The sequence below is a fragment of the Vombatus ursinus genome, unplaced genomic scaffold (assembly GCF_900497805.2).
Source record: "Vombatus ursinus unplaced genomic scaffold, bare-nosed wombat genome assembly UNPS02014810.1, whole genome shotgun sequence".
In the NCBI taxonomy this organism is placed as follows: Eukaryota; Metazoa; Chordata; class Mammalia; order Diprotodontia; family Vombatidae; genus Vombatus; species Vombatus ursinus.
The window spans coordinates 6144868-6169640 of NW_020954588.1; the positions used below are offsets into that span (position 1 = coordinate 6144868).

General features: G+C 40.9%; 1 protein-coding gene across 4 annotated transcripts in view; it reads right to left on the bottom strand.

Annotated features, from left to right (window-relative positions):
- Positions 1 to 1365: 1365 nt before the first annotated feature.
- Positions 1366 to 24773, bottom strand: part of SLC16A14 (solute carrier family 16 member 14) — an 80226-nt gene continuing 56818 nt past the window's right edge. For 2 of the 4 annotated variants that reach the window (XM_027875670.1, XM_027875669.1), the window contains exons 4-5: positions 18574 to 19575; positions 1366 to 3521 (exon numbers count right to left, since the gene is read on the bottom strand). In XM_027875670.1, the coding sequence (XP_027731471.1) occupies positions 3370 to 3521; positions 18574 to 19575 (1154 nt within the window). In that variant the 3' untranslated portion in view covers positions 1366 to 3369. Of the gene's footprint in view, positions 3522 to 7384; positions 8492 to 18573; positions 19576 to 24773 lie in introns of those variants that run through there. The other 2 variants (XM_027875668.1, XM_027875667.1) reach the window with 1 other exon arrangement.

Below are 24773 nucleotides of genomic sequence, written 5' to 3' on the forward strand. Positions count from 1 at the left end.
GCCTTTATAATCTTGTCCTTAGATTTATCTGCGTGCCAATCAAGGAGCATCATGGAAGCTAAAGGAAGGCTCCATCCATAAAATTCCTGTGAAACTTTGTTGGATAGAGTCCATAAAATGGTTTTGGGGCATACAGACTGATGATCAGGAGTTAAAACGAATTCTCTAACCCCAAGTCAGATAGCTGGCTTGGGCTGGGAACCTCAAGCCAGCACTTTGGAGAACAGACAGCAAAGGAGTTTTTGCCCAGAGCATTCTGGTGGCTCTTATAGACCGCCTGGTTGGGTAGATTGTAGAGATTTATAGCTCTCAGCTCCCTACAATTATACAAAGACACAATGAACAGAATTCTCTTAAGACAAATTTTATTTCATAGTCATATCTAAAAAAAAATCAGAGACAAATTATAAAACAAATGATAAAAATATATGGCAAGCCCCCGACCCCCAACAGCAGTCTTTTGAGCACGTGAACTCATAGAATGTATTCAGCAGAAAGCATCATATGTGTATGCTCTACTCAATTTTTATGGCATTCTGATTAAATCATATACATGTGAATATATATTTAAAAAATCAATACTGTCAGCAAATTCCATTTTTTTATGAAGCAAAAATTCTAACAATTTGATAGAAATGATTATTCCCATACAGGTGTTTACTCAACGAACAACTATAACACATTGGACCTGAACAACCTGACCTTCAAAGCAGATGAAGCACAGGCAGTTAGGGAAAAAAATTTGTATACTTTATACTTCCTCTGTGTGATACAAAGCCAATGATAGACGCATCAGAATGCATTAACTGTAGCACCAGTGATACAGTCAGCAATATTATCCCTTATTTATTTGGTTTCACCAGAAAATTTAAGTAATATCCTAAAATGATTACAGTAGTTTTTCCATGCTATTGGTTATATTCCTAACTCTATATTAACTATACAGAAGAGGCTCTAAAATTTAAGTCGCTTTGCTTTTAACAGTGACAAAACTCGTAACTATAACAAGCATTGAACTGAATAGAGCATGACATGCAATCTATTTTCTATAGATTGGGCAACTTTTGATTATTAGCAGGTGAAGTGCCTTGGTTTCTCTTTTTTGTTGACTTGTCTCTCTCCTGTTCATTTCACTGTTCAACCCTTTCTACCAGAGAAAGGGGCAAGAAAAAATGGAAATGAGAGAAGTAAGTCCACTTTATTACCTGTTAACAGTTCTAGTGAAAGGTTTGGTAGAAGAGAAGACTGAAGCTATTGGCTAAAATTAGGTTTGGTTATTTAAATATACACACACAGAGATACACACACACACATGTATATATACATATACACACATAAATATATATGCATATACATATATACACATATAAATATATATTTATATGTGTGTATACACACATATATGTATATATATTCTCGAAGCTATTTCTGTATTATATTACCATGAATGAGCAAGATTTAGGTACCTTAGACACATTTCACTCTGTTCTCAGGCCTTGAGGAACTGAAATAATTATGTAATGGGAAACATTTTAGTAGAAATATTATACAGTTCTAAGCTATACATAAACAATTAAGGCAGCCAGAAATTTCCAAAATGTTTTTTGGAGCATTCTGCAATCCGACAAAGATTTGACTTATAAAAAAATTGGTTTTTGAGGGCAGTGTGGTATATAGGACAACAGGCAGTGGAGTGGAAGTCAGGATATCTCACATCTAGTCCCAGTTTTGCTCTTAATTAGGTTTGTGGCTTTGATTAAGTCACCTATCTATCTATGCTCTCTGGACTTCAGTTTCCTCACTTATCAAATAAGAGGGTTGAATTAGATGAGTGTTTGCCAAACAATTTTGATCATGGAACACTTGCCTTGAAATGTATTGACAGAACCCATAAAAGACCATCCAAAAGCAGGAGATGGAACTGTCTTTTCCAAACATATAACTATTGGCAAATGAGCGGATCTGAGTTTGGACTTATTTTCTCTTAATAGTCTAGTGTTTTGGCCTTCATCTTAAAACTCAGTTGCCATTTAGATCATCTCCAGGATAGGGGTGGGGAATCTGCTCTAGGATAAAAGGGGCTTAGGGAAATTTTAGGACAAAAAAGGAAATTAATCCCATTTTCATACCCTCTCACACCCCAAATGCCATACATAGTAAGTATTTTGGACACAAACATGGTATCATATTGAGTATTTTAAAGGGAAAAATATCACCAGCATTCAAGATTTACCATGGTACCTCTATTTATATTGTGTGCAACCAACACCAGGGATTCACAGAAGGCAGTTTAAAGCTTCTGGGCTGGATGGCTGGCAAGGTACCTTGTAGCTTTACAGTCTGATGATTCAGGAAGAGCCTAATCCAATGTCATATACAGCAGCTCCTTTGTTCAGAAGCCTGTCGACAGAACTACTTACAGAACTGTTGGGAATACAAGTAAATGGATTATCTGCTTGGTAATGGGAATCACCAGAATGAAGAGCTAGCCCGTTTTAAAGGGGCACACATGTATAACTTATCAGTTTATCACTGCATGTCAGTATTTTTGCCATACTGTGTTGACAAGGAGTTTTTCAAAGACTTAACAGTTTATCTTCACAGCAGTCCTTTTGGGACGGTCATAAGGGATTCTACATTTTATGTACAAGGAAACCATGACACTGGCTGCCCCACACACTCTCCCCCCCACTCCCAGTTTTTATTGACCCAAAGTTTTGCCCTTAAATCAGAGACAGGCATTATCAGAATCAAAGTGCCTAAATGCAATAGCCCTTGGTTCACTAGTTGCCTATGACTACTGAAAATGTATCAAGATCATTTTTGTGAGTGATAATATTATAATCTTCAGAATTTCATGAGAAAAATATAAATTGCATTCATTTCTTTATTATAGAAACATTTTTAAGTTGTATAAAACTACTTGAATCTTAAGCATATGCCAGTTTTATTTTACACTGATACATTAGCAATGCTCTACAGGTAGGAGTTGGTTCAGAAATGTAGCCGCAGTCTTGTGCTTACAAACCAATTTATCAGCCTGCTTATGGTAAGTAGTCTGATAAATTTTTCTTCCTTTTTTTTTTCCCAGCTCACAAAGGAAGTGATTGTAATGAAGTGGTTTTTTTTAAACTTTCTTTTTCTCTCTTTTTTAAACAAGTGAGCTCTGAGGGCCCTATGTGCCACAAGGTATTTGCTTTTATGAGAATGTTTCTGGAAATTCTTGAATAGCGCCCTTTTGATGTATCATGTCATCTGCATAAACCCAGCTGGCAGTCAGAACAGCGCCCGCCGGAGGAGTATCCCAAATGAGATACCTTTGTTCTTTTGGCCAGCTACGGGGTGCCGAGAGCTCCATTTCAAGCGGCACTAAACATGCGTGCCTTCTATGTATTTTTTTCTTGGCTGTTCCTTTAGTCGGATACAAGGCTGGATGAGTAAAAAGAGCATTCCCACCATGTAAAGCAAGCCGCATATATAGAAGGAAAAATCATATTTTTGAGTGATGTCGTAAATCCAACCTGCAAGAACAAGAAAGCGGGGAGAATCAGTGTAGAGACCATGACAAAAACCAATCGGAGCAGTCTTTTGTGAGCTTCTGACATCCCTCTTTATGTGTTTATTTCATTTAATGCAAAAAGTGCTATGTAAGCATTGGAAGTAGCTGGCAAAATCATTTTACTTGGTAATGTTCCAACAGGACTGTATAAACGTTCCCATCGTTTGTCATTCTTTCATCTCTGCTTTTAATTCTAAGGGTTGATCCTGGGCTTTTGTCCTTAGATCACAGAAGTTCACAGGCAGACTTTAATTAGAACCACAGGACTGAGTTGTATCCAAGTTATTTTATTGATGAAAAGAATTTGAACATTTAAATGTTGAGTATTAAGTTCTTCCATTTCAACAAATGCTTTAATAATTAACATTTATATTATACATTTATATATTATATTATATATATATAAGATAGAGAATATATATTTATATAATAGCACATTAAATATATCTCATTTGATGCTCAGAATTACCCTTTGATTTGGTGCTGTTATTATCCCCATGCTACATTTGAAGAAACTGAGGCAGACAGACGTTAAAGGACTTGCCTGAGTTCGCAAGGCTAGTAAGTGTCTGAGACTGGATTTGAACTTAGGTACTCCTGATTCCAAGTCTGAAGATCTATCTGCTAGCTGCCTCAATGAGAGATGAGGTTATAATTAAGTACTTTAAAATGTAATTTCCTATTCCAGTTTCAAAAGATGAAATTGTATAAAAATGAAGACAAAATGCATAAAATAAAGACTAAATGCATAAAAATTTATTCTAAAACTTCAGCTACGGTGCCATAGTTATAATAAATTGTTCTAATCAAATAACTTAGATTTCTTGTGAAATCCTTTCTTTTGTCACTTGTGAAAAGTTCCATCAGAGATTGCCTCCCACCTGGCTCATATCAGATGTTCAGAATATCTTCAAAATAAACCCTCATCCCCCACCTCACTATGTTATTTGTATTCTCTTTTCATGTGAAGCCACTGTAAAAAGGAGGGAAAGTCATTTTCCTGATGAACAAAATACATTTGTCTTGGGACAAATACAATACAATAAAAACAAATACAATACAACAAAAACAGCAATCCACATTTCTATAGAATCTACTCTACATACTCTCTTAGGAAACATCCTTATCCCTATTTTATGGATGAGGAGTGGGACGCTCTGGAAGATTTCAAATGACTTCCCGAGGGTCACATAATTATCTGAAACAGAATACAAACTCAAGTCTCAAATATCCAACAGTCATTCCACTGAGTCACAAGAGGCCAAATATCACTCATCTGCAGAGGAGACCCTAAATTCAAGGAAAATGTAATTCCAAAGGTCTATTCCCAGAGCTCTTAGGACCCTAACCTCTGCCCTCAGACTCTGCCTTTATAGTCACTCTCCTTTGTGTTTAGTCCTTGGCACACTGGGTAATACAGGGCAGGAGGGACGGTATTTCAGGGGCAGTTTTTGACCTTTTGTCCATGATGAAATGGCTCACTTCCACAGGCAAAGCTTCTAAGAAACAATGTCCTGAACAAATCTTTCCAGCACTGCTCTCCCGAGATATGATCTCAACCCTGTAACTCCTTGCACTGGACCCAACTGACTCATATCAGGAGTTCAGAACATCTTCAAAATAAACACCACCCTCACCCCATCCCACCATGTTAATTGTGTCCTCTTTTCATGTGAAACCACCATGAAAAGGAGGGGAACTTGTTTTCCTGGTGAACAAAGGCAATTGTCTTCTTGAAAAATAGTCTAAGAGTTGAAAAAAAAATACTATTTGGTATTTAGTTTTTATGTGTAGACTCTTGTCCAATTCAATTTGACCTCTGAGATCTACATTATTTCGTGCATTGTTGAAAGAAGTGAACCAAGTGTGTTTTGTTGGACTGGCTACATGAGAATGCCTGGAAATGCTAGAGTCAAATTGGGCCCTAAAGTTTCCAGAGCTAAATGGTGCTGCTAAGACCAGTAGCCAGGGCTTGGTTTTGTTTGTTTGCTGGGGTTTTTTTGGAATTGGAAGTATGGTTTTGCTCTCAAGTTTTCATAGCAAGGCTGTGTGATTTTTCTTCCTGAGTCTTAATAAAACCACTGGAGCTGAGCATTTGTTATCAGTCCAAGTCTTTTGGAGGAGAAAAAGAAATTAATTCATTTTCCTGAGTTAATTTTTTTCCCCAGTTCATCTGTGGCTGTTATTCTCTCTAGCAAGCTGAGGCGAGTGGCACGGCCACTGGAAGACGGGCACCTTAAAGATCATCTATCCAATCAATCCCACTCATTTTACCAATGAGGAAATTGACAGCTAGAGCGATGCTATAATGACATGCCAGGAGACACAGATAGTTGGTAGAAGGATTGGGTCTAGAACTCAGGTGTCTAGCCAGCACGTGGTGCAACTGTGTGTCCTCCTGCCTCATCTCTGTCCCCCATTGGCACAGTGCCCAGAGATGCCACCAACTCCAGTAGCACTGTGATCATCAGGCTTCACTTTTCTTCCCTACTTTTCCTGAATTTCTGATTCCTATAAGTTGTCTTGACACTAAAATTGGAAAGAAGCAGTAAGTCATTAAGCATTATTATGTACCTACCATGGGTCAGGTGCTGGGGATACAAGGAAAGGCATAAAGCAGTCCTGCACTCAAGGAGATTACAATCTAGCTAGTGTTTCTCGGGGGGGGGGGTGTGTGTGTACATATACTTACTAGCTGTGTGACCCTGGGCAAATTTAACCCTGTTTGCCTCAGTTTTCTCATCTGTAAAGCAAGCTGGAGAAGAAAATGGCAAACCACTCCAATATCTTTGCCAAGAAAACCCCAAATGGGGTCATGAAGAGTCAGATATGACTGAAAAACAGTAATTATCCATTTCTAGAAGATGCCTCTGCCACACAGAGACTGACAATGAAGAAATCTTTTTTTTTTTAGGGATTATTAGAAGTTTTTTAAATCCAGAGGGACTAAGTAGGGCTGGTGGAGCTGAGCAGGTAGACTTAAGTTGCTCTAATTTAAAAGTTAGCTGAAGCCCTGTGAAATGCAACTATTGTCAGAAGCCTCTCCTAGCCCATGGTATAATAGAAAGGACGCTGAACAGTAAGGGAATAAGGACACCTGAGTTCTAGGCTCAATCCTTCTACCAACTATCTGTGTCTGCTGGCATGTCATTATAGCATCGCTCTAGCTGTCAATTTCCTCATTGGTAAAATGAGTGGTATTGATTCGATAGATGATCTTTAAGGTGCTTGTCTTCCAGTTGTAGCATTCTGTGATCTAGGGACCTCTGATCTATTCTCTAGGTTTCCAGGATGCTACATTAGACCCTCAGACTAGTAAACGTCAGGGTAAAAACACTTGCCCTGCTACCTGGTTTTCTGGGTGGAAGCCTTTGCTTACATGCTCACTGGCTCATTGGTTGTCTTATTTAATCTGTCATGATACACTGGGTATGGTGGCACCAGGGAGGCTGAGGCTGGTAGATCTTGAGCTCTAGAGTTCCGAGCTATGCTTATCTGGTATTTGTGCTAGGTTTGGCATCAATATGGTGAGCCCCTGGGAGTGGGGAGGGAGACTATCAGGTTGCCTTAGAAGGGGCAAATCAGCTAGGGTTGGAAATGGAACAGATCAAAACTCCTATGACCATAGTAAAGGGGTCAGGCCCATAAGTAGTTCTTGACCTTCCAGTCTCGGTGAGACAGGAAAACCTAGTCTCAAAAAATAATAATAAATTAAAATTTTATTTTAAAAAATCCACTGTAACACAGACCAGCCACAAGGAGACTATGTGAAATCACAAAACGTTACATCTGACCATCTGGTCAAGATGGCAGAAAGAAGGGCATAACAATGAAGGTCCTCACATCTTTTATTTATACTACAGCATTAAGTAGTGGAGGAAACTCCCTTCAATGAACAGAGAAGCCCTGTGCACTACAACACTAACCCTAGTGATTATAATTAAGTCAATTAAGTCCAACTAGATAATGCCAAGGAGATGTGTTCATCATTCAGGGAGCCAATGAGCATTTAATAAGCTCCGACTATTTGCCAGGCAAAATCATAGATTTTCAAGAGTTAGAAAAAGTCTCAGTCCCTCCCATCCACACCTGCACTAGCATCTCTTCTACAGAATATCCTATGAACAGTTAACTACAGTAATACTCCATAACTCATCCAACCTCCCATCTATCTTCTTAGGCAGCTTATTCTGTTTTAGATAGTCTAATTATTAGGATTATTTGGATAGTATAATCATTACATCAAACTTAAATTTATTACAACCATTATTTGGATAGTTACATCACTACATCATGCTTAAATCTGACTTCTTGCAACTTCTCCCCATAGTTCTCAGTTCTACTCCCTGAGGCTAAACAGAATAAGTCTAGTTCCTCCTCCATATGACAATCTTTCAAATACATGAAGATAATTAACACATCCCCTTAATCTTCTCTTCTACCAACGCAACGTCTTCAACAGATCCTCATTTGGCATGATATCAAGACTCTTCACCATCTTGTTGTCTTCCCTGGGACACTCTTCAAGTATCAATGTCCTTCCTAAAATGTAGCATCTGGAACTGGATATAATACTCCAGATTTGGTCTAATTAGGACAGAGTAAAGTGGGACTCTCACTTTCCTAGTTAAGGACATTGTGCCTCTCAATGCAATTTAAGATTCCATTAGCTAAAAGTCTGCCATGCCGTAACGCTGACTCATATTCAGTTTTCTACTTCACTAAAACATCCAGTTCTTCATTAGGTGAACTGTAGCCCAAACACATAGGATCATAAATTCAGAGTTGTCACCTTGAGCCTAAGGTATACGACTTTACACTCATGACTATGAAATTTCGGTTTATGACTCTTGGCCCCCATATTCCAGGATCTTTTAGGTATCCTGACTCTGTCATCCGATGTGGAAGCTATACCTCCCAGCTTCAAGCTACCTGCAAATTTAAAAAGCATAAAAAAATTAAAATCAATGCAACTAGAATCAGAAGAAAAGATACAGATTGGGAGGAGGATTCTTTGCATTGAATGTCTCTGATAAAAGTCTGACATCTAAAACTTACAGGGGGTTGATATGAATATGTAAGATTAAGAGGCACTGGTGTCTGCCCTAAGTTTGGCATCAATACGGTGAGCCCCTGGGAGTGGAGGGCTAACAGACAAGTGGCCAAACAACACGAACAGTTTTCAAAAGAAGAAACACAATTATTGGTCATCTAAAAAAAGATGTTCAAAATCACAAATAATAGGGAAAATGTAAGCTGACACAACCCCGATAGGCCATCTCAGGCAGACAGGGGAAAAAGTACTGGATGTGGAGTCAGAATGACAGAATTCAAATCCCCAGGTCTGTGATTTACTACCTGAGTGACCTTAGACAAGTTGGGTAAACTCTTTCAGCCTCAGTTTCTTCATCTGTAATACAGGAGATTTGGACTAGATGAACTCTGAGGTCTCTCCTAACTCTAAGTCTATGATTCTACGAACACATAATTTCACACCTACCAAGCTAGCAAAGATGCCAAAAGATAGGAAAACCTAATATGGAAAGACAAGCGTGCTAATTCACTGTAGATGAAGCTGTAAATTGTGCAAAGAAAATGATCAAAGTGTTTATGCTCTTTGATCCAGAGAGCCCACTACTGGGACTATACACCCTCAGGGAACTTAGTTACAGTGAGAAAAAAACCCATGTGTACAAAAATGTCCATGGCAGCATTATTATTTGTTATAAGAAAAATCTGGAAACCAACTATGTACCCAATGATTAGGGAATGGTTGAACGAACTATGGTATATCACTGTTACAGAACACCTGCCCTGAAGGAATGATTAGTATGTAGAATTCAGAGACAGAGAGACTGAAGACTCACATGGGGACCTCCAACAACACATATAATTTTCCAAATTGACTCTTTAAAGATCAATCAGACAGTAGGAATCCCATCCCCATTATCCCAGCTAAAATCTCAGGATGTTAAGAGCTAGAAGCATCTTGGAGACCATTTATGTCAAAGCTCTCATCTCACAGATTAGGTCACCTAGATCAAGGGACTTACCTAAAGTCACTCAGCAGTTTAGTGATGGAGTTGGAACTAGAACCTGGGCTCTTTGCCCTTTGCACAGTACCTGATGCACAGTAGGTGCTTGATAAATATTTGTTCCCTTCCCTTATTTCCACTATACCAAACTCTTTTAGTCTTTTCATCCCAACATGCCAATATTTCTTGAAGATACTGAGGGCTGATCAATCATCTCGCAGCCCAGTCACCCATGAAATCAAGGTGGGGGCTCCTCCCTTTTCTCTTACATGGCTTTCCACATTCAATAGCTAACATGCATGAGCTGGCGGTTTGTAGGACTCTCAGGTTGTCCCTTCAGTTCCTGAATGGGCTAATGTCATTAGTGGGGGTTATAAGAGGAAGTGGTCAGAGCCATCATAGAGAAGGAAACCAATCTGTCCTTGCAGGAAGACTACCGCAATCACCACATTCTTTCCTTCTCATCTGAAGCAGACACTTTGTCCCTGCATGCTTAGATGGTTACACCATTACACCAGTCTCTCAGGAAGACATCCAAGGGGCTGTTGCATTCACTCACCAAGCCCACGCCGAAGCCCAAGGCTCTTGAGGACTTTATCTTTAATAATCTAAGACATGTTTCATACCATCACCAAACTAGACCTTTGAGGGGCATGGCATCTTGGACTACAAGGTACTGACACAACTACAGAGTGGCTCACAGAAGCCTTGGGTAGAGACTCCGAAGGAGACAAACTGTCTTTCATAGGATCACAGGGTTTGAGAGCTGGAAGGGACTTTGGAGGCCATCTTGCCTACCCTCCAAAGGAGAGATGAAACTCATTTTATTTGTTCAGAGGGTACAGCCAGGAGCAATAGATACAAGTAATTAAAAAAAAATAGATAAACTGAGGCTTGATATCAGGAAAACTTCTCAATGATTAGAGCTATTTGTGAATGGGACAGGCTACCTGTATAGGTAATGTGCTCCCCTCCCCCTAACTGGAGGTCTTCAAGAAGATTTAATGGCTACTTTGGGGCTATGTTGTAGGATATGTTGTAGCGAGGATTCCTTTTCAGGAATGGGTTCTACGAGATGCCACTAAGGTTCCTTTCATCTCTAAACTACTATGCTTCTGTGAAACAGTAAAATTAAACCAACTGAAAAATGGTGCCCAACATATCTGACACTGGGTGAGCTGGCAGGTAATCTGAAGGTGCGTTATGCTTCCTCTGTTATTGTGCTTTCTTGTTCTACGAAGCTCTCTCCTCAGCTATGGACGTGCCTCTCTGGACTTCCATTCTATGACTCTGAAACTCTGAAAACAACTCTTTTGTTGTAGTCCAGTCATTTCAGTCATGTCTGACTCTTTGTGACCCTATTTGGGGTTTTCTTGGCAAAGGTACTGGAATGGTTTTTCATTTTCTTCTCTAGCTATTTTACAGATGAGGAAACTGAGGTAAACAGGGTTAAGTGACTTGCCCAGGGTCACAAAGCTACTAAGTGACTGAGACTGGAATTGAACTTAGAAAGATGAGTCTTCCTGACTCCAGACTTCCTATTCACTGCACTACCTAGTGGCCCCTAGTAGCTAGCTCTTTAGCCTAGTCAAGTTTGTGGGTTCTTTTTGGCCTTGACCTCATCGAAGTGTTCTGTTTCCTCTTGGTCTAAACTGTGTTCCCATCTCCCCAGGTTCAGGTGTTTATTCTACCAACTTGTTAGTTGTCTCTAGAGGGTGAGAACTTGACAGCTATCATCTGTCCATAGAGTTGGGATGAAAGGAAGATGGCATTCTATATTCAATATGGGCACTTTGAATGTACACTGGCGTGTTCAATGCTTTCTCTACCTTTTAACAAAAATGACATGTTTTGGGGCTTCCTGGACCAATTTGTCATAATCAGTTTGAATGATATCTTAGTTGCTTGCTTTGAGTAATTGTAGACAACATACTTGAAGGACTAAATGAATATATACAGATATATATACAACCACAACTCAACAATCTGTGAGTTGTAAGTTCTTTAGGCTCTATAGACAACTGGGAGATTTTTTGTCATCATATAGTACCAGTCCCTTAATCACACATGACCCAAAATAGGCTCCCTGACAAGTTTCCAAGGGGTTGCTTGAACTGGAAATAGACAGGAAATGTTTGGGCACGCTCAAGGACAGGGCCATCATAGGCCAGTCCCCCTGTGCTCAAGTGAATGAATGAGGCATTGATTAAACACAAATCTAAGATAGGGAAAAATAGGTCTGCTTAATGGGAACCACTCGCAAATATCCAGTTCATAGTCAAGCTGGGACCAGGGGAGGTGGGGACAGGTTTTGAATGAAAATCACAATATATATACAAGAACTCACTAGGGGCCAGTCAAGAGTCAAGGGCAGGTACCATATAGCTAACAGTCTAGGTGAATGAAGCCAGAGATTCAGGTAGAGATAAATTTCATCAAGGTCAGGGCAGTTATAGAATATGCAAGGAAGCAGCTAGGCTAATATACCAGGAATGAGCAAGTAGTAATAAGCAGGGTGTGGTGAAAAGAGTGCTGACTTTGGAATTAAATCTAAGCTATACCAATAATTAACTATATGGCCTTGGGTAAATCACTGCACCTCCCTGTGCCTTAATTTTCTTAACTATAAAATAAATGAGTTCTCCTCAATCACCTCTATGGACCTTTCTTTTCATGGGTCTACAATATAGACCACTTCCAGTCATGCTTTATTTTATATTCCCCCTCACCCAATTCCCAAATTCTCACCAGCTGCTCCTCTCCCAATGTCCTTTTCCAGCTCTAAAACCATAATCAAAACAATGCTTCCATTGCTACTGGAAAGGACGGGTCAATCCGCTCCCTTATCACTCTACTCACCATCCCTGAAACTTTTCACACCAAATGTTCACTGTACCCACCATTCCCTCATGTGTATTGTATCCTCTTTTAGAATATAAGCTTCTCGAGGGCAGACACTGTGTTCGCTTATGTATTTAAATTCTCAGCCCATGGAACTATGTGCTTAGCACAAAGTAAGTGTTTAATCAATGCCTCATTCATTCACTTGAGCACAGGGGGACTGGCCTATGATGGCCCTGTCCTTGAGCGTGCCCAAACATTTCCTGTCTATTTCCAGTCCAAGCAAACCCATGGAAACTTGTCAGGGAGCCTGTTTTGGGTCATGTGTGATTAAGGGACTGGTACTATATGATGACAAAAAATCTCCCAGTTGTCTATAGAGCCTAAAGAACTTACAACTCACAAATTGTTGAGTGAGTATGCTTACCAAAGGGACAATCTGCCCATCTCTCACTCTCGTTCATTCATTTGTTATTCCATCCTCAAATCTAAGATAGGGAAAAATAGGTCTGCCTAATGGGAACCACTCACAAATATCCAGTTCATAGTCAAGTTGGGACCAGGGGAGGTGGGGACAGGTTTTGAATGAAAACCACAGTTAGAATACCAATAGTAGGCATCAAGATATAGTGTTGAACAACAGCAGTGGTATTTCCCTGACCATTAGAGGCCACAGTGAGTAAGCTGGGGGCCATAGCCAATAGGGATTTAAAGGCTCGCTTGCTCAGGGAACAATATGGGGGTCTAAAACTTGTCTGTTCTCATTCTAAACAATACAACTACCATGTCTGTAGAGTTTATAATTAAGACCAACAAAGATATAGCCAACAACCCAGGATGGTACTAAGCTACGACACTGTGCCATCAACCTCCAACAAACGGAATTCCCAAATCAGGCACTCAGCAGAGGGTGCCCTGGAAGGTCAGCGACATCCTGCAGTTCCATAGTCGCAAGTACATCAAGAGGTTCTTGGGTTTGCCCAGTATGACCAATGGTTCATTCCACAATTCTTTACGCCGACGATTTCCCTGACAGGCCAACTATGGCAGCATGGAGCCTTCCACGAGGCTGCTGAGGTTCACCCAACATCTCTGTACACACGTAGTGATGCATCGTCTCTGTGCCTCTGCCCTTACTGAGCCCCAAGTCTGGAATACTCTTCCACCTCTGCCTTTCCCTCTTAGAATCCCAACCTTCCTTCTTCTTGTCCTATATCTCTGGCCTTATCAGCCAGAAAGTTATTCTCACTCTTGCCTTCACTTCCTCTCCTCTCACCTACTCTTCAACTCTTCACAATCTGGCTTCTGATCTTATCACTCGACTGGAACAACTGTCTCCAAAGTTGCCAGTGATCTCTTAATTACCAAACCTGGTCTTCTCTTCTCAGTCCTCATCCTTCTCAACCTCTCTGATGCACTGGATACCAGTGACCTTCCCCTCTCCCTTCTCCTCTCTGGGTTTACCTCCAATTACTCTTTCCTGGTTCTCCTCCCACTCATCTGACTATCCCTTCTTTGTCTTCTTTCCTGGCTCATCATCCACAGTAGGTGGAACATACATACAAATAGGGCAGTTAGGTGGAACAGTGGATGGAGCCTTGGCCTTGGAATCAGGATTCATCTTTCTGAGTTCAAATATGGCCTTAGACATCAGCTGAGTGACCCTGGGCAAGTCACTTAACCCTGTTTGCCTCAGTTTCTTCATCTGTAAAATGAGCTGGAGAAGGAAATGGAAAACCACTCCAGTATCTTTTCCAAGAAAACCCCAAATGGGGTCATGAAGAGTCGGACATAGCTGAAACAACTGAATGACGAATATAACACGAATACAAAATAATGGGAACCACTCACAAATATTCAGTTCACAGTCAAGTTGGGACCAGGGGAGGTGGGGACAGTTTTTGAATGAAAACAACAATTAGAATAACAATAGTAGGCATTGAGATATAGGTTGAACAACAGCAGTCCCTTCACTGCGGGTGTTCCCCAAGATTCTGTCCTAGGTCCTCTTCTCCTCTTGGTAACGTCTTTTGCTCCCATTGGCTGAATTATCATTCCATTGCAGATGACTCACAGAGCTATTTAGAGCTCAGTCTCTCCTCTTAATTTCAGTGCCAAATCATCCGCTACCTTATAGGATGGTTCAAACTGAATGTCCCAGAGACATTTCAAACTCATCACATCCAAAAGGGGAAACGTTATCATTCCCTTCAAACCTACTCCTCTTCTAAACTTCCCTATTTCTGTCCTAGGATCAGTCTTCTTCATCTTCCAGGTGCTTAACCTCAGTGTTATTAATCAGATGCCAAATCTTGCCATTTCTACCTCCTATAATTTTTGCATCTGCCCCCTTTTCTTTAGTCCCACAACCACCACCTTCAGTTGGGGCCCTCATCACCTCTTGCCTAAATTAGTGCAACAGCCTTCTGATTGGTCTCCCCGCCTCAAGCCTTTCCCCGCTCCAATGCATCCTACCCACAGCGGACAAAAGGACTCTTTGCAGATCTAGCTTGATCAACTCCAGTGGTTCCCCATTGCTTACAGGGTCAGATAAACTCCTCTGGCTTTTAAAGACCTTTACAACCTGCTCCCAATTTATTATTCCAGCCTCATCATATATTACTTCCCTTCCTACACTCTACAATCCAGCCAAACTGTCATCCTCTCTGTTCTTCCTGGAGGATATTCCTTCTGTCATCTTCACACTTTTGCACTGGCTGCTCCCATGCAGGAACATACCCCCTCCTCATTTCTGCCCCACAGAATCCTTATCTATCTTCAAGACACAGCTTAAACACCACTTTCTACATGTAACATTTTCTGATTCCAATTGCCAGGGCCCTCCCTCTCTAACTATTCTGCATTTATTTTGTATTTGTGTTATCTTTGTCATTCAGATGTTTCAGCCACGTCCGACTCTTCATGACCCCATTTGCGGTTTTCTTGGCAAAGATACTGGAGTGGTTTTCCATTTCCTTCTCCAGCTCGTTTTACAGATGAAGAAACTGAGGCAAACAGGGTCAAGTGACTTGCCCAGGGTCACCCAGCTGGTGTCTAAGGCCAGATTTGAACTCAGAAAGATGAGTCCTGACTCCAAGCCCAAGGCTCTATCCACTGTTCCATCTAACTGCCCTATTTGTGTGTGTGTGTGTGTGTGTGTGTGTGTGTGTGGATAGCTATTTATATAATAATTTAATTATACATAATATATATTTGTCATGTATATATGTATATATACATATACACACATGTGTATATATGTGTGTGTGTGTGTGTATGTATGTATATCTATCTATCTATCTATCTATCTATCTATCTATCTATCTATCTATCCATCCATCCATATGTTTGTGCTGTCCATATACACATGTTTTTTCTTTCACTAGAGCACAAGCTCCCTAAGAGGACAGATTGTTTCATTTTTGTGTTTGTATAGCCAATGCCTAGCACAATGCCTGGTATATAATGGACACTTAATAAGTGCTAATTAACTAAGTGACTAAAGACAGATCAAAGGCGAACGGAGACAGGAGATAGAAAACTGCACATAACTAGCACTAGCCCCTCTTCTTACTGTTAGATCTCTCTGATGCCTACCAGATACCTACCTAGAACTCCATCTATTGCCTATTGCCTCAAGGGTAAGTTCTGCCCACCTACCTTGAGCCCACTGTCAAACTTCCTAGGTCAGAGCTATTTAGGCAGGTACTCATACTTCTGCCAAACGCCTGCTGCCAGACCCACATGTTGTCATGCAGTCTATACCTGCCGGAAATCTGCCAGATCTCCCTTGGAACCAACCACCTGACTGTCCACATTACCTGCTGCTGTTCCCTGTTCTGACCTGCTATCCTGCTCTCGTGGGTCTGTCTACCTCTGAGTCCCAGTATGGGCCATCTCACCACTGACCAAGTCCCATTCTCCAAGTCAACTTCTAACTCAAGCAGAAGTGGCCTACAAAGACGGTGGTTAGTTCAAGTGTGTGATCAAGTGTGTTTGTCTACCTGCCATCCACGATCAGAGTGACTTAAAAATATTAGCAAACTCTTTGTTCTTTGAGATTGTTCATTAAAACCAATGTAATTAACGCTTCTCCTTCTTCTGCATCCCAAATCTACGACTATGGACTCCAAACTCTCACAACTCCATTCTCTACTTTCAAAGGGAGACCCAGAACTATAGTGTTTTTAAATAAATAAAGTTATATAGGCTTACAAAGGAAACTAAACATAATGAAGTACAGTCATCAAAACATTTTTTAAAAATAAAGTTCATCTCATTTACCATGGATAACCACACATAATTCTAAGTCCAGAAAGCCAGGGATTCCCACATGTACTAACACACCTGGTTGACTGGAAGGGTTTTAAGCCTAAGGTCTGTTGGAGGGTTGGGAATATACCCTGGATGACTTAAGCTTTACACCTTACAAGGCCTGATTAACCCCAGGACCTGATTGAGGATTCCACTACTGGAGAAATGAGAAGAAGGATGGTGTTAGGGTCCCTATGGAGGAGAAGGTGTCTTGCCTAATCCTCCCAATGTCAAGGAAACCACAGACTCAATACCTAGTCTTCTGGCATACTTCCATTCCCCATCTATGTGGAGAAGATGCTTAGTGAAGGAGCCTCATTAAACAAGCAAACACCACGGGCATTTTAAGTTCCAAGTTCTGGGCACAGAAGGTGAGGCTGAGCAAATAGGTTTGGCTTCTAGTTTAAAGGACAGCAAAAGTCTTCAGCCGTGACTGTTTCCTGTTTTCTGTGACCAGGTTCCAGGAAGGTCTGCTGAGGTCACCTTGACATTGAACTGTGAACACTTTTCTTTACCTAAAGACTGGGCTTCTTCACCCTCCCTTGGTAGCCTGACATCTGGTGACCAAATCAGATGGCCTAAGCTGCCCATAGTGCTTAATACCTGACAATCTGGATCAACAGCCCTACCACTGTAAGCCTAAGCCAAGACTCCTGCTCACTGCTCCAGCTACAAGGCATCAATGCTTTCTAAGGTCTTTTTATCAACATCCTTTTTGTTGTTGTTGAGTTACTTTAGTCATGTCTGACTCTCCATGATCACATTTGGGGTCTTCTTGGCAAAGATACTGGAGTGGTTTTCCATTTCCTTCTCTAGCTCATTTTCCAGAGGAGGAAACTGAGGCAAACAGGATTAAGTGACTTGCCCAGGGTCACCCCAACAGTAAATGTCTGATGCCAGATTTGAACTCAGGAAGATGAGTTTTCCTGACTGCAGGCCTAGCACTCTATCCACTGTGCCACCTGGCTGCCCCACATCACCATCATAGAAACTCTGAAAAGGCTGTCCCAGGGATATGAGAGACCTTATAGCCTAAAAACAAATAGTACCTAAATCCTACCTGAAGGAAGACCCTGGTAACTTACTAAATATCAAGGGACAAGAAAACACAGCAGGAATGCGAAGAAAAGAGGCAGCATGAATATATAAAATCTTATTTCATATTTCATTTCTTGATTTAAAAAAAAAAAGACTATACAAGGCAGTTAATTTTTTAAATCTCCTAATATCAATTTAGAGTTAGAGGGGACCTTGGAGGTCATTAAATGCAACCCCCTCATTTTACGGATGGAAAAACTGGAGCCTAGAAATGTGAAGTGTCTTGCCCAGGGTTACACAGCAAGTTAAGAAGGAGGGAGAATTCAAATCCAGGTCTTCTGGACTCTGGGTCTAGTGCTCTATCTATTGCCATAATTGTAAAGTGCTTAACACAGTGTCTAGCACACAGTAAGTGCTACATAAATCGTCTTAGCTGTGTTGATGATGACCAGACAGTTTTAACCTGGGGTCCTTGAACCTAAAATTTTTAGAAATAATTATTTCAATATAGTTGGTTTCCTTTGCAATCCTAGGTATTTTACTTTATTTTACGCATTTGAAAACGTTTCTAAGAAGGGATCTGTCCATAGGCTTCATTAGACTGACTGCCCATGGGGGACCATGAAACAAAAACTGCTTAAGAGTCCCTGAACCGTAGCTGCCTCTTTCTTACTTTCTGTGAACTAAATATAAAGGTTATAGACATAATGCTGTGTGATCACTAACCCAAGAATAGATGAGGTCATTTGTGTGACCGGTACATTATTAAGATCACGAGCATTTTACCTGCAAATGGTGGTCCCAGCAAGGCAGATATTCCATTGGCACAAATGATGATGCCGTAGGCATTTGCAAGGTTTTCTATGCCCACCAGATCTTCAGTCACCACGGGCATGAGGGAGAAATAGCCACTAGAAAAGCCTATCAGGGCACACATGGCTGCCAGGCTAGCATAGGTGTCCATCAATGGCAGAATAAGGATACTGATGACGAGACTCAAGTTGGCCAGCAGAAAGACATTCCAAACGCTGATGCAGGGCAGGTCAGCCACAATTCCAAGGATCACTTTTCCAAAGATATGAACTATTGCTATGATTGAGGTCAAGGGGAAAACATCGTTTTGTTCAGACAGATTGTACAGCTTGACTATTTCTGGGAGATGGATAAATGGAATGACAAAGCTGCTATAGGCAAAAAGAGCCCAGAAAATAAAGGCTACGAACATCCGATTTGTAAACAGGGACGCAGCTCCAAAATAACTGGAGTACCAGTCCCAGAAGCCCTTCCGGATTCTAATGGTAAATCGGCTCACTAGCTTAAGAACACGGAGAACGTACATATTCTTTCCAAGTCGAACTTTGTCTTTGCCTTTGCTTTCCGGGCTTGGGGTATTACTGAGCATTTCCTCCTTCACTGGCCCGTCCTCTCTCTCTTCTGCTTTGTTTAAGTGCCCATTCGATTTTATGGACTCCGTTGAATGGGACAGAGGGAGTTTGAGATCCCTCTCCCCACCTTTGCTCTTAAGGATTTTCTTGCTTTGGGTCTCACTGGGAGCGAGAGGTCTCATGAGTGCTCCGCAAACGCAGAGGTTCAAGGAGACGGCCCCTTGGATGAACATTGCGCTTCGCCATCCATATTCTGAGCAGAGATATTTTAGTAGGACGGTCATGAGGAAGGTACCGAATCCTGTCCCGGTTGTACTAAGCCCCTGAGCTAGGGCTCTTCTCTTCTGAAAATACTGTCCCACCATGACTACCGCAGGGAGATAGACCATACCGCTGCCAAACCCTGTCAACAGATTTTAAGAAGGAAAATGAGTCTTAAAAGGCCATGACTTGATTTGAATATATTTAAAGCAGTTTTGGCTACCTATAGATAAATCCTAAAGGCAATTTCTGGCCCACAGAAAGGTGGTATTTTTTTCCCTTTAACTTAGCTTTCTCACTGGGCTATGTTGCATATACTAGACTAATGATAAAATAAATTTAAATAATATTATTTAAAGATGTTCTGTTTGGGCATCCAGGCAAGTAATTATAAGGGTGACCAGGAGACAATTTGGGGCAGTTTTCAGAAACTACAGTGTGTAAATATGTTTAATATGATTATACATGTGTAACCTTTATCAGATTGTTTGCCATCTTGGGGCAGGGGGAGGAGAGAGAGGGAGGGAGAAAGAAGTTTGGAACTCAACATCTTAAAGGTGAATGTTGAAAATTTTCTTCACATGTAATTGAAAAAAATAAAATACTATTAAAAAAAGAAGCTAAAGTCAAGATCTCATCAGGGCATAAATATGCACTGGAATCACTGGAATCATACACAGTCACTGTGTGACTTGAGCTGGGAGTGTGGGTGTTTATCTCTATCAAGTGTTCGTAAACTCTCTGCCTAGGGTGTCTTAAGTCCGTAAATCCTGGCCATTAATTTTCTTACACTTCACTCTTCTCCAGATACTCTGTGATCCGTAAACTTGCCATTTCTTAAATACAACACGCCATCACCCATCTTTGTGCTGCTGTACTGTCTGGAATGCCCCCAAGCCTGGAATGTTCTCCCTTCTGACCTCTACCTCTAAGAATCCCTGCATTTTTTCAAGTCTCAGCCCACACGATACCATATCTGCAAATGGCCCTTCCCCCAAGCTGCTCATACTTTCCTCTTTGCAATTACTTTCCACATACAGATATTGTGTACATAACTAATTATATGCAGGTTGTCACCTCCATTAGAATGTGAGCTCTTGAGGGTAGGAACAGCCCTCCGAATTTCTTTGTATCCCCAACCCTTACCACAGTCCCTGGCACATAATAGGTCCTTTATAAATGCTTGTCAGCTTGACTTAATCTCCTCAAGCCTTGGTTTCCTCATCTGCAAAATGATGGAATTAGATTTCATGACCTTTAAAGTCTCTTCCAGGTCTATTTTTGTGACACAGTTTATGATCTGGTAATGATACTAATAGTAAATAGTAAAAACTTAATCTCCCTGAGTCTTGGTTTCTCATCTGTAAAATAACGGGGTTGGCCTCGATCAACCCTAAAGTCTCATCTCGGCTTATTTCTGTGACATATTTATAATTTGGTAATGATATTAATAGTCTATCAAATGCACCTTGTTACCAACTGGCCAAGCTGTTGATGCCTTTGTTTGGAGAAGACCCAAAGCATTTTCTGAAGCAGAACACCATAGACTGCTGGAAAACAGCCCAATTTCTTGTCTCTGTTGCTCACAGCTGACCCTGAAAGCAGGGTGAACAGACCTCTCTCCACCGAACCATTCTGCCCTTGTCTAGATATTTCAGCGTTAGCTCGTGGCTTTGGTTCGCATTTGAAGCCCTCCAACACAAAGCTCATAAAGGTCCATGGGTATTTGTAAGTTCCAAAGTAAAACAGATTCTCAAAGGAGAGGAAACTTCTTACTTTGTTGATTCCTCTTTGCAGTACAGAAACTACTTGTGCTAACTCTATTTCTGCCTATGGTGGTCAATGAAGAGAGGCAGCTAGGTGACAGAGTGGACTTGGAAGTCAGGAAGCCCTGAGTCCAAATTCCATCTCAGACATTAGCTGTGTGACTTTAAGCAAGTCGCTGAACTTTTCTGATCCTCAGTTTCCTCATCAGCAAAATGGGGATAATCATAGCACTTATTTCACAGTAAGGCTCAAATGAGACAATGGATGTAAAGGGCTTCAGAAACCTTAAGTGCTATAGAAATGTGAGTGGTTATCATGAATGATGACTGAAGAGCTCTGTCTGTCTCCTGTAGCGTCTAGCTTTATGGTGTGACCATTCATAGCATCTGCCTTTACCTTCATTTACAAAGACCTCTGTATCCAGGTCTGGCCAATATTCACCTCCCTTGTGGAGAACCTTCTCTGAATTGGTCTCCTAGTGACGGGAGTTTCTTACAGCATTCAGTAACTAAGCAGTGATTTAGTAATTGCGCATGAAAAGAAGGCTGTTTCTGTGCTACTATGTTTTATGGCTCTTTCTATGAAATAGTATACTCAGATGCTGGATGATCTGAGAGTGGGCCAACCCTGATGACTCAATGGATGGCCACCATTGGGCAAAGGGCTGTGTCTGAGAGCATGCAGTGGACCCTTGCAAATCACCTGGCAGAAGTGCAGCTGATCCAGAGTTCAGACCCTGAATTCTGAACTAACATTTGAATATGGAAAAAAACTGGCTAAAATAAATACCATGCATAACTTCCAAGGAGAGGTAAAGCCAAGAAAGGGTCATCCACAGATTTCCCACCAAGCCCTCTGAACCATTCTTGTTGTGTGACTCTGGACAAGTCACTTAATCTTTCAATGTTCGGGCAATTTTCTAAGGCTATAAGTTATGGAGGAGTCAGTGATCTGCCTATGTGAAAGATGTTTCCACACTGATGAAATCACGTACCCTGACTTTCTTCCTGAACCCTCCCCAAATTCCAAGAGCACATAAGACAGTAATCTCTAAATCCCTAATGATTCTCTAAATCCTAATGATTCAAGTAAACTAGAACAATTTCGGGTTAGTAGAAGACTTATTTTTAAATACCTGGAATCTATATGCTACTTGTGAAAAAAGTGAAACTCAGAGGTATAATTTGAGCTGATAGACATCTAAAGATGTATAATTTCTGCTAAAGTGGTATAAATCTTGAATTAAAACCAGTTGATTTGGGGGCAGAAAATCCCTATAGAGATTATTAAAATTTCCCAGAGATTACTATAATAATTAATTTCTTGACTTTTTTTTAAACATCTTGTCACTTCTAGATAATCTTTACAGACAGAAGAATAAGGAAGGAAGGAAGGAAGGAAACATTTATTAAGGGCCTACCATTTGCCAGGCGCTCTACTAAGTACTTTACAGATATTATCTCATTTGATCCTCACAACAACCACGGCAAGTAGGTAATATCCCCATTTTACAGTTGGGGAAATGGAGGCAGACAGAGGTTAAAGTGACTTGCCCAGCAGGATCACACAACTAATCTGGATCTGGAGCTATTTGAAGAGTGTGTTTCTCTGGTCCATGCTTTAGACTGCTCTTTTGACTCTCTCTGGGCTCAGACACTTGTCTGAAGCCAAATTTGAACTCAGATCTTCCTGACTATAGGCTCAGTGCTCTAACCATTGAACCACCGAGCTATCTTTTAAGTTCTATTTTGAAAGCAAAGTTTCAGCTTCCACACAGGCAAATTTTCACTTAAAGACCTAACCACCTCTGCTGTAAAATGACAATATTCATTGTTGAACTGTCTTGAGTGTCATAGCCAAGAAAGACTGTCATTACAAGGTTCTAAGATAAGAAAACATTTTAAAACCAAGTTCAACAAGAGTTTTTAAAGGTCACTAAATGTTGATTACTTTGGTCAGGATTGCTGTGCTGCTAATAATTTGTGATATTTTTGTGTGTTTCCAAGAAATAACACTGGATTTGGAATGAGAATTCAAGTTTGAATCCCAATTCTGTCACTTGCTGTGTGACCTTGGGCAGGTCACTTAACTTCCCTAAAACTCAGTTTCCTCATCTATAAAATGAGGAGGTTGGATTACATGGCATCAGAGTTTCTCTCCAGTTCTGGATCTATGATTCTATAATTTAATGGCTCAGGAATGTCCCTCCTAATACATATTTATACACCATATATAATATTTGTATAAATACACATGTATTTATATATATAAAATATAATAACGATAATAATATTGTTGTTGTTCAGTAGTTTCAGTAATGTCTTCATGGCCCCATTTGGGGTTTTCTTGGCAAAGATACTAGAATGGTTTGCCATTTTCTTCTCCAGCTCATTTTACAAATAAGCAAACTGAGGCAAACAAGGTTAAGTGACTTGCCCAAGGTCACACAGCTAGTAAGTGTCTGAGGCTGGATTTGAACTCAGGAAGATGAGTCTTCTTTACTGCTGGCCCAGCACTCTATCCATTGCACTACCTAGCTGCCCAAATAATGAAAGTAGCTGGCATTTATGTGGCACCTACTATGTGCCGGGTGTTGTACAAAGCAGTTTCCAAATATTATTTTGTTTGATCCTCACAATAACCCTGAGAGGTAGATACTGTTATTATCTCCATTTTGCAATTGAGGAAACCGAGGCAGATAGAAATTAAGTGACTTGTCCAGCATCACGCAGCTAATAAGGATCTGAGGCTGAATTTGAACTCAGGTCTTCCTGACTCCAGGCTCAATGATCTGGCTATTAGAATCTTAGAAAGGAGAAGATAACAGAGGTGACCAGGTATTAGTATGCTAACAAAGTACAAAGATATGTCTGTTCCTTGTCCTCGTCCCTTCACAAAGGATGAAAGAGTTCTCTGATTGAATTGGAAGAACAGGATGAAGACTGGACACACTCGTGGAGGCCTTTAAAAGGTTAAGCTTGTGGGGCAGCTAGGTGGCACAGTGGAAAGAACACCAGCCCTGGAGTCAAGAGGACCTGAGTTCAAATCTGACCTCAAACACTTGACACTAGCTTTGTGACCCTGGGCAAGTCACTTAACCCTGATTGCATCACAAGACAAAACAAAAAAAGTTAAGCTTGCCAAGGCCAGGAGACAGTTGAATAGTAGGAGGGATCTGAGGCTGGGAGCAACTCTGTGGAGTGTGACTCCTAAGTGAAAGGCTATATTGGGGAGGATATTTTCTCTCTTTCCTCCCCACTGGCCAGGAGAGTTGCTCTCCTAACAGGAGACATCCCATCCTCTGCAGGTAGCCCAAAGAGAGCATAGAAAGCAGTCTGAGGCAGGGAGCAGAGAAACACTCTCTCTAAAAAGATCCAGATCCAGAGAAGCGTTATCCGAGGCAGGAAACAACTTCAAGGAGCATGACCTCCGGCAGTGGAGAAGAAAGCTGACTTTGGATTCAAGACAGAACTAGCCCTGGTAGCTGAGAGTTGGACAGAGGAGAGAAACAGCCTCCGGGAGCCCAGATTAGCAAACCACTCAGCAGAGACTGCACCCGGAGGAAACAGGGTG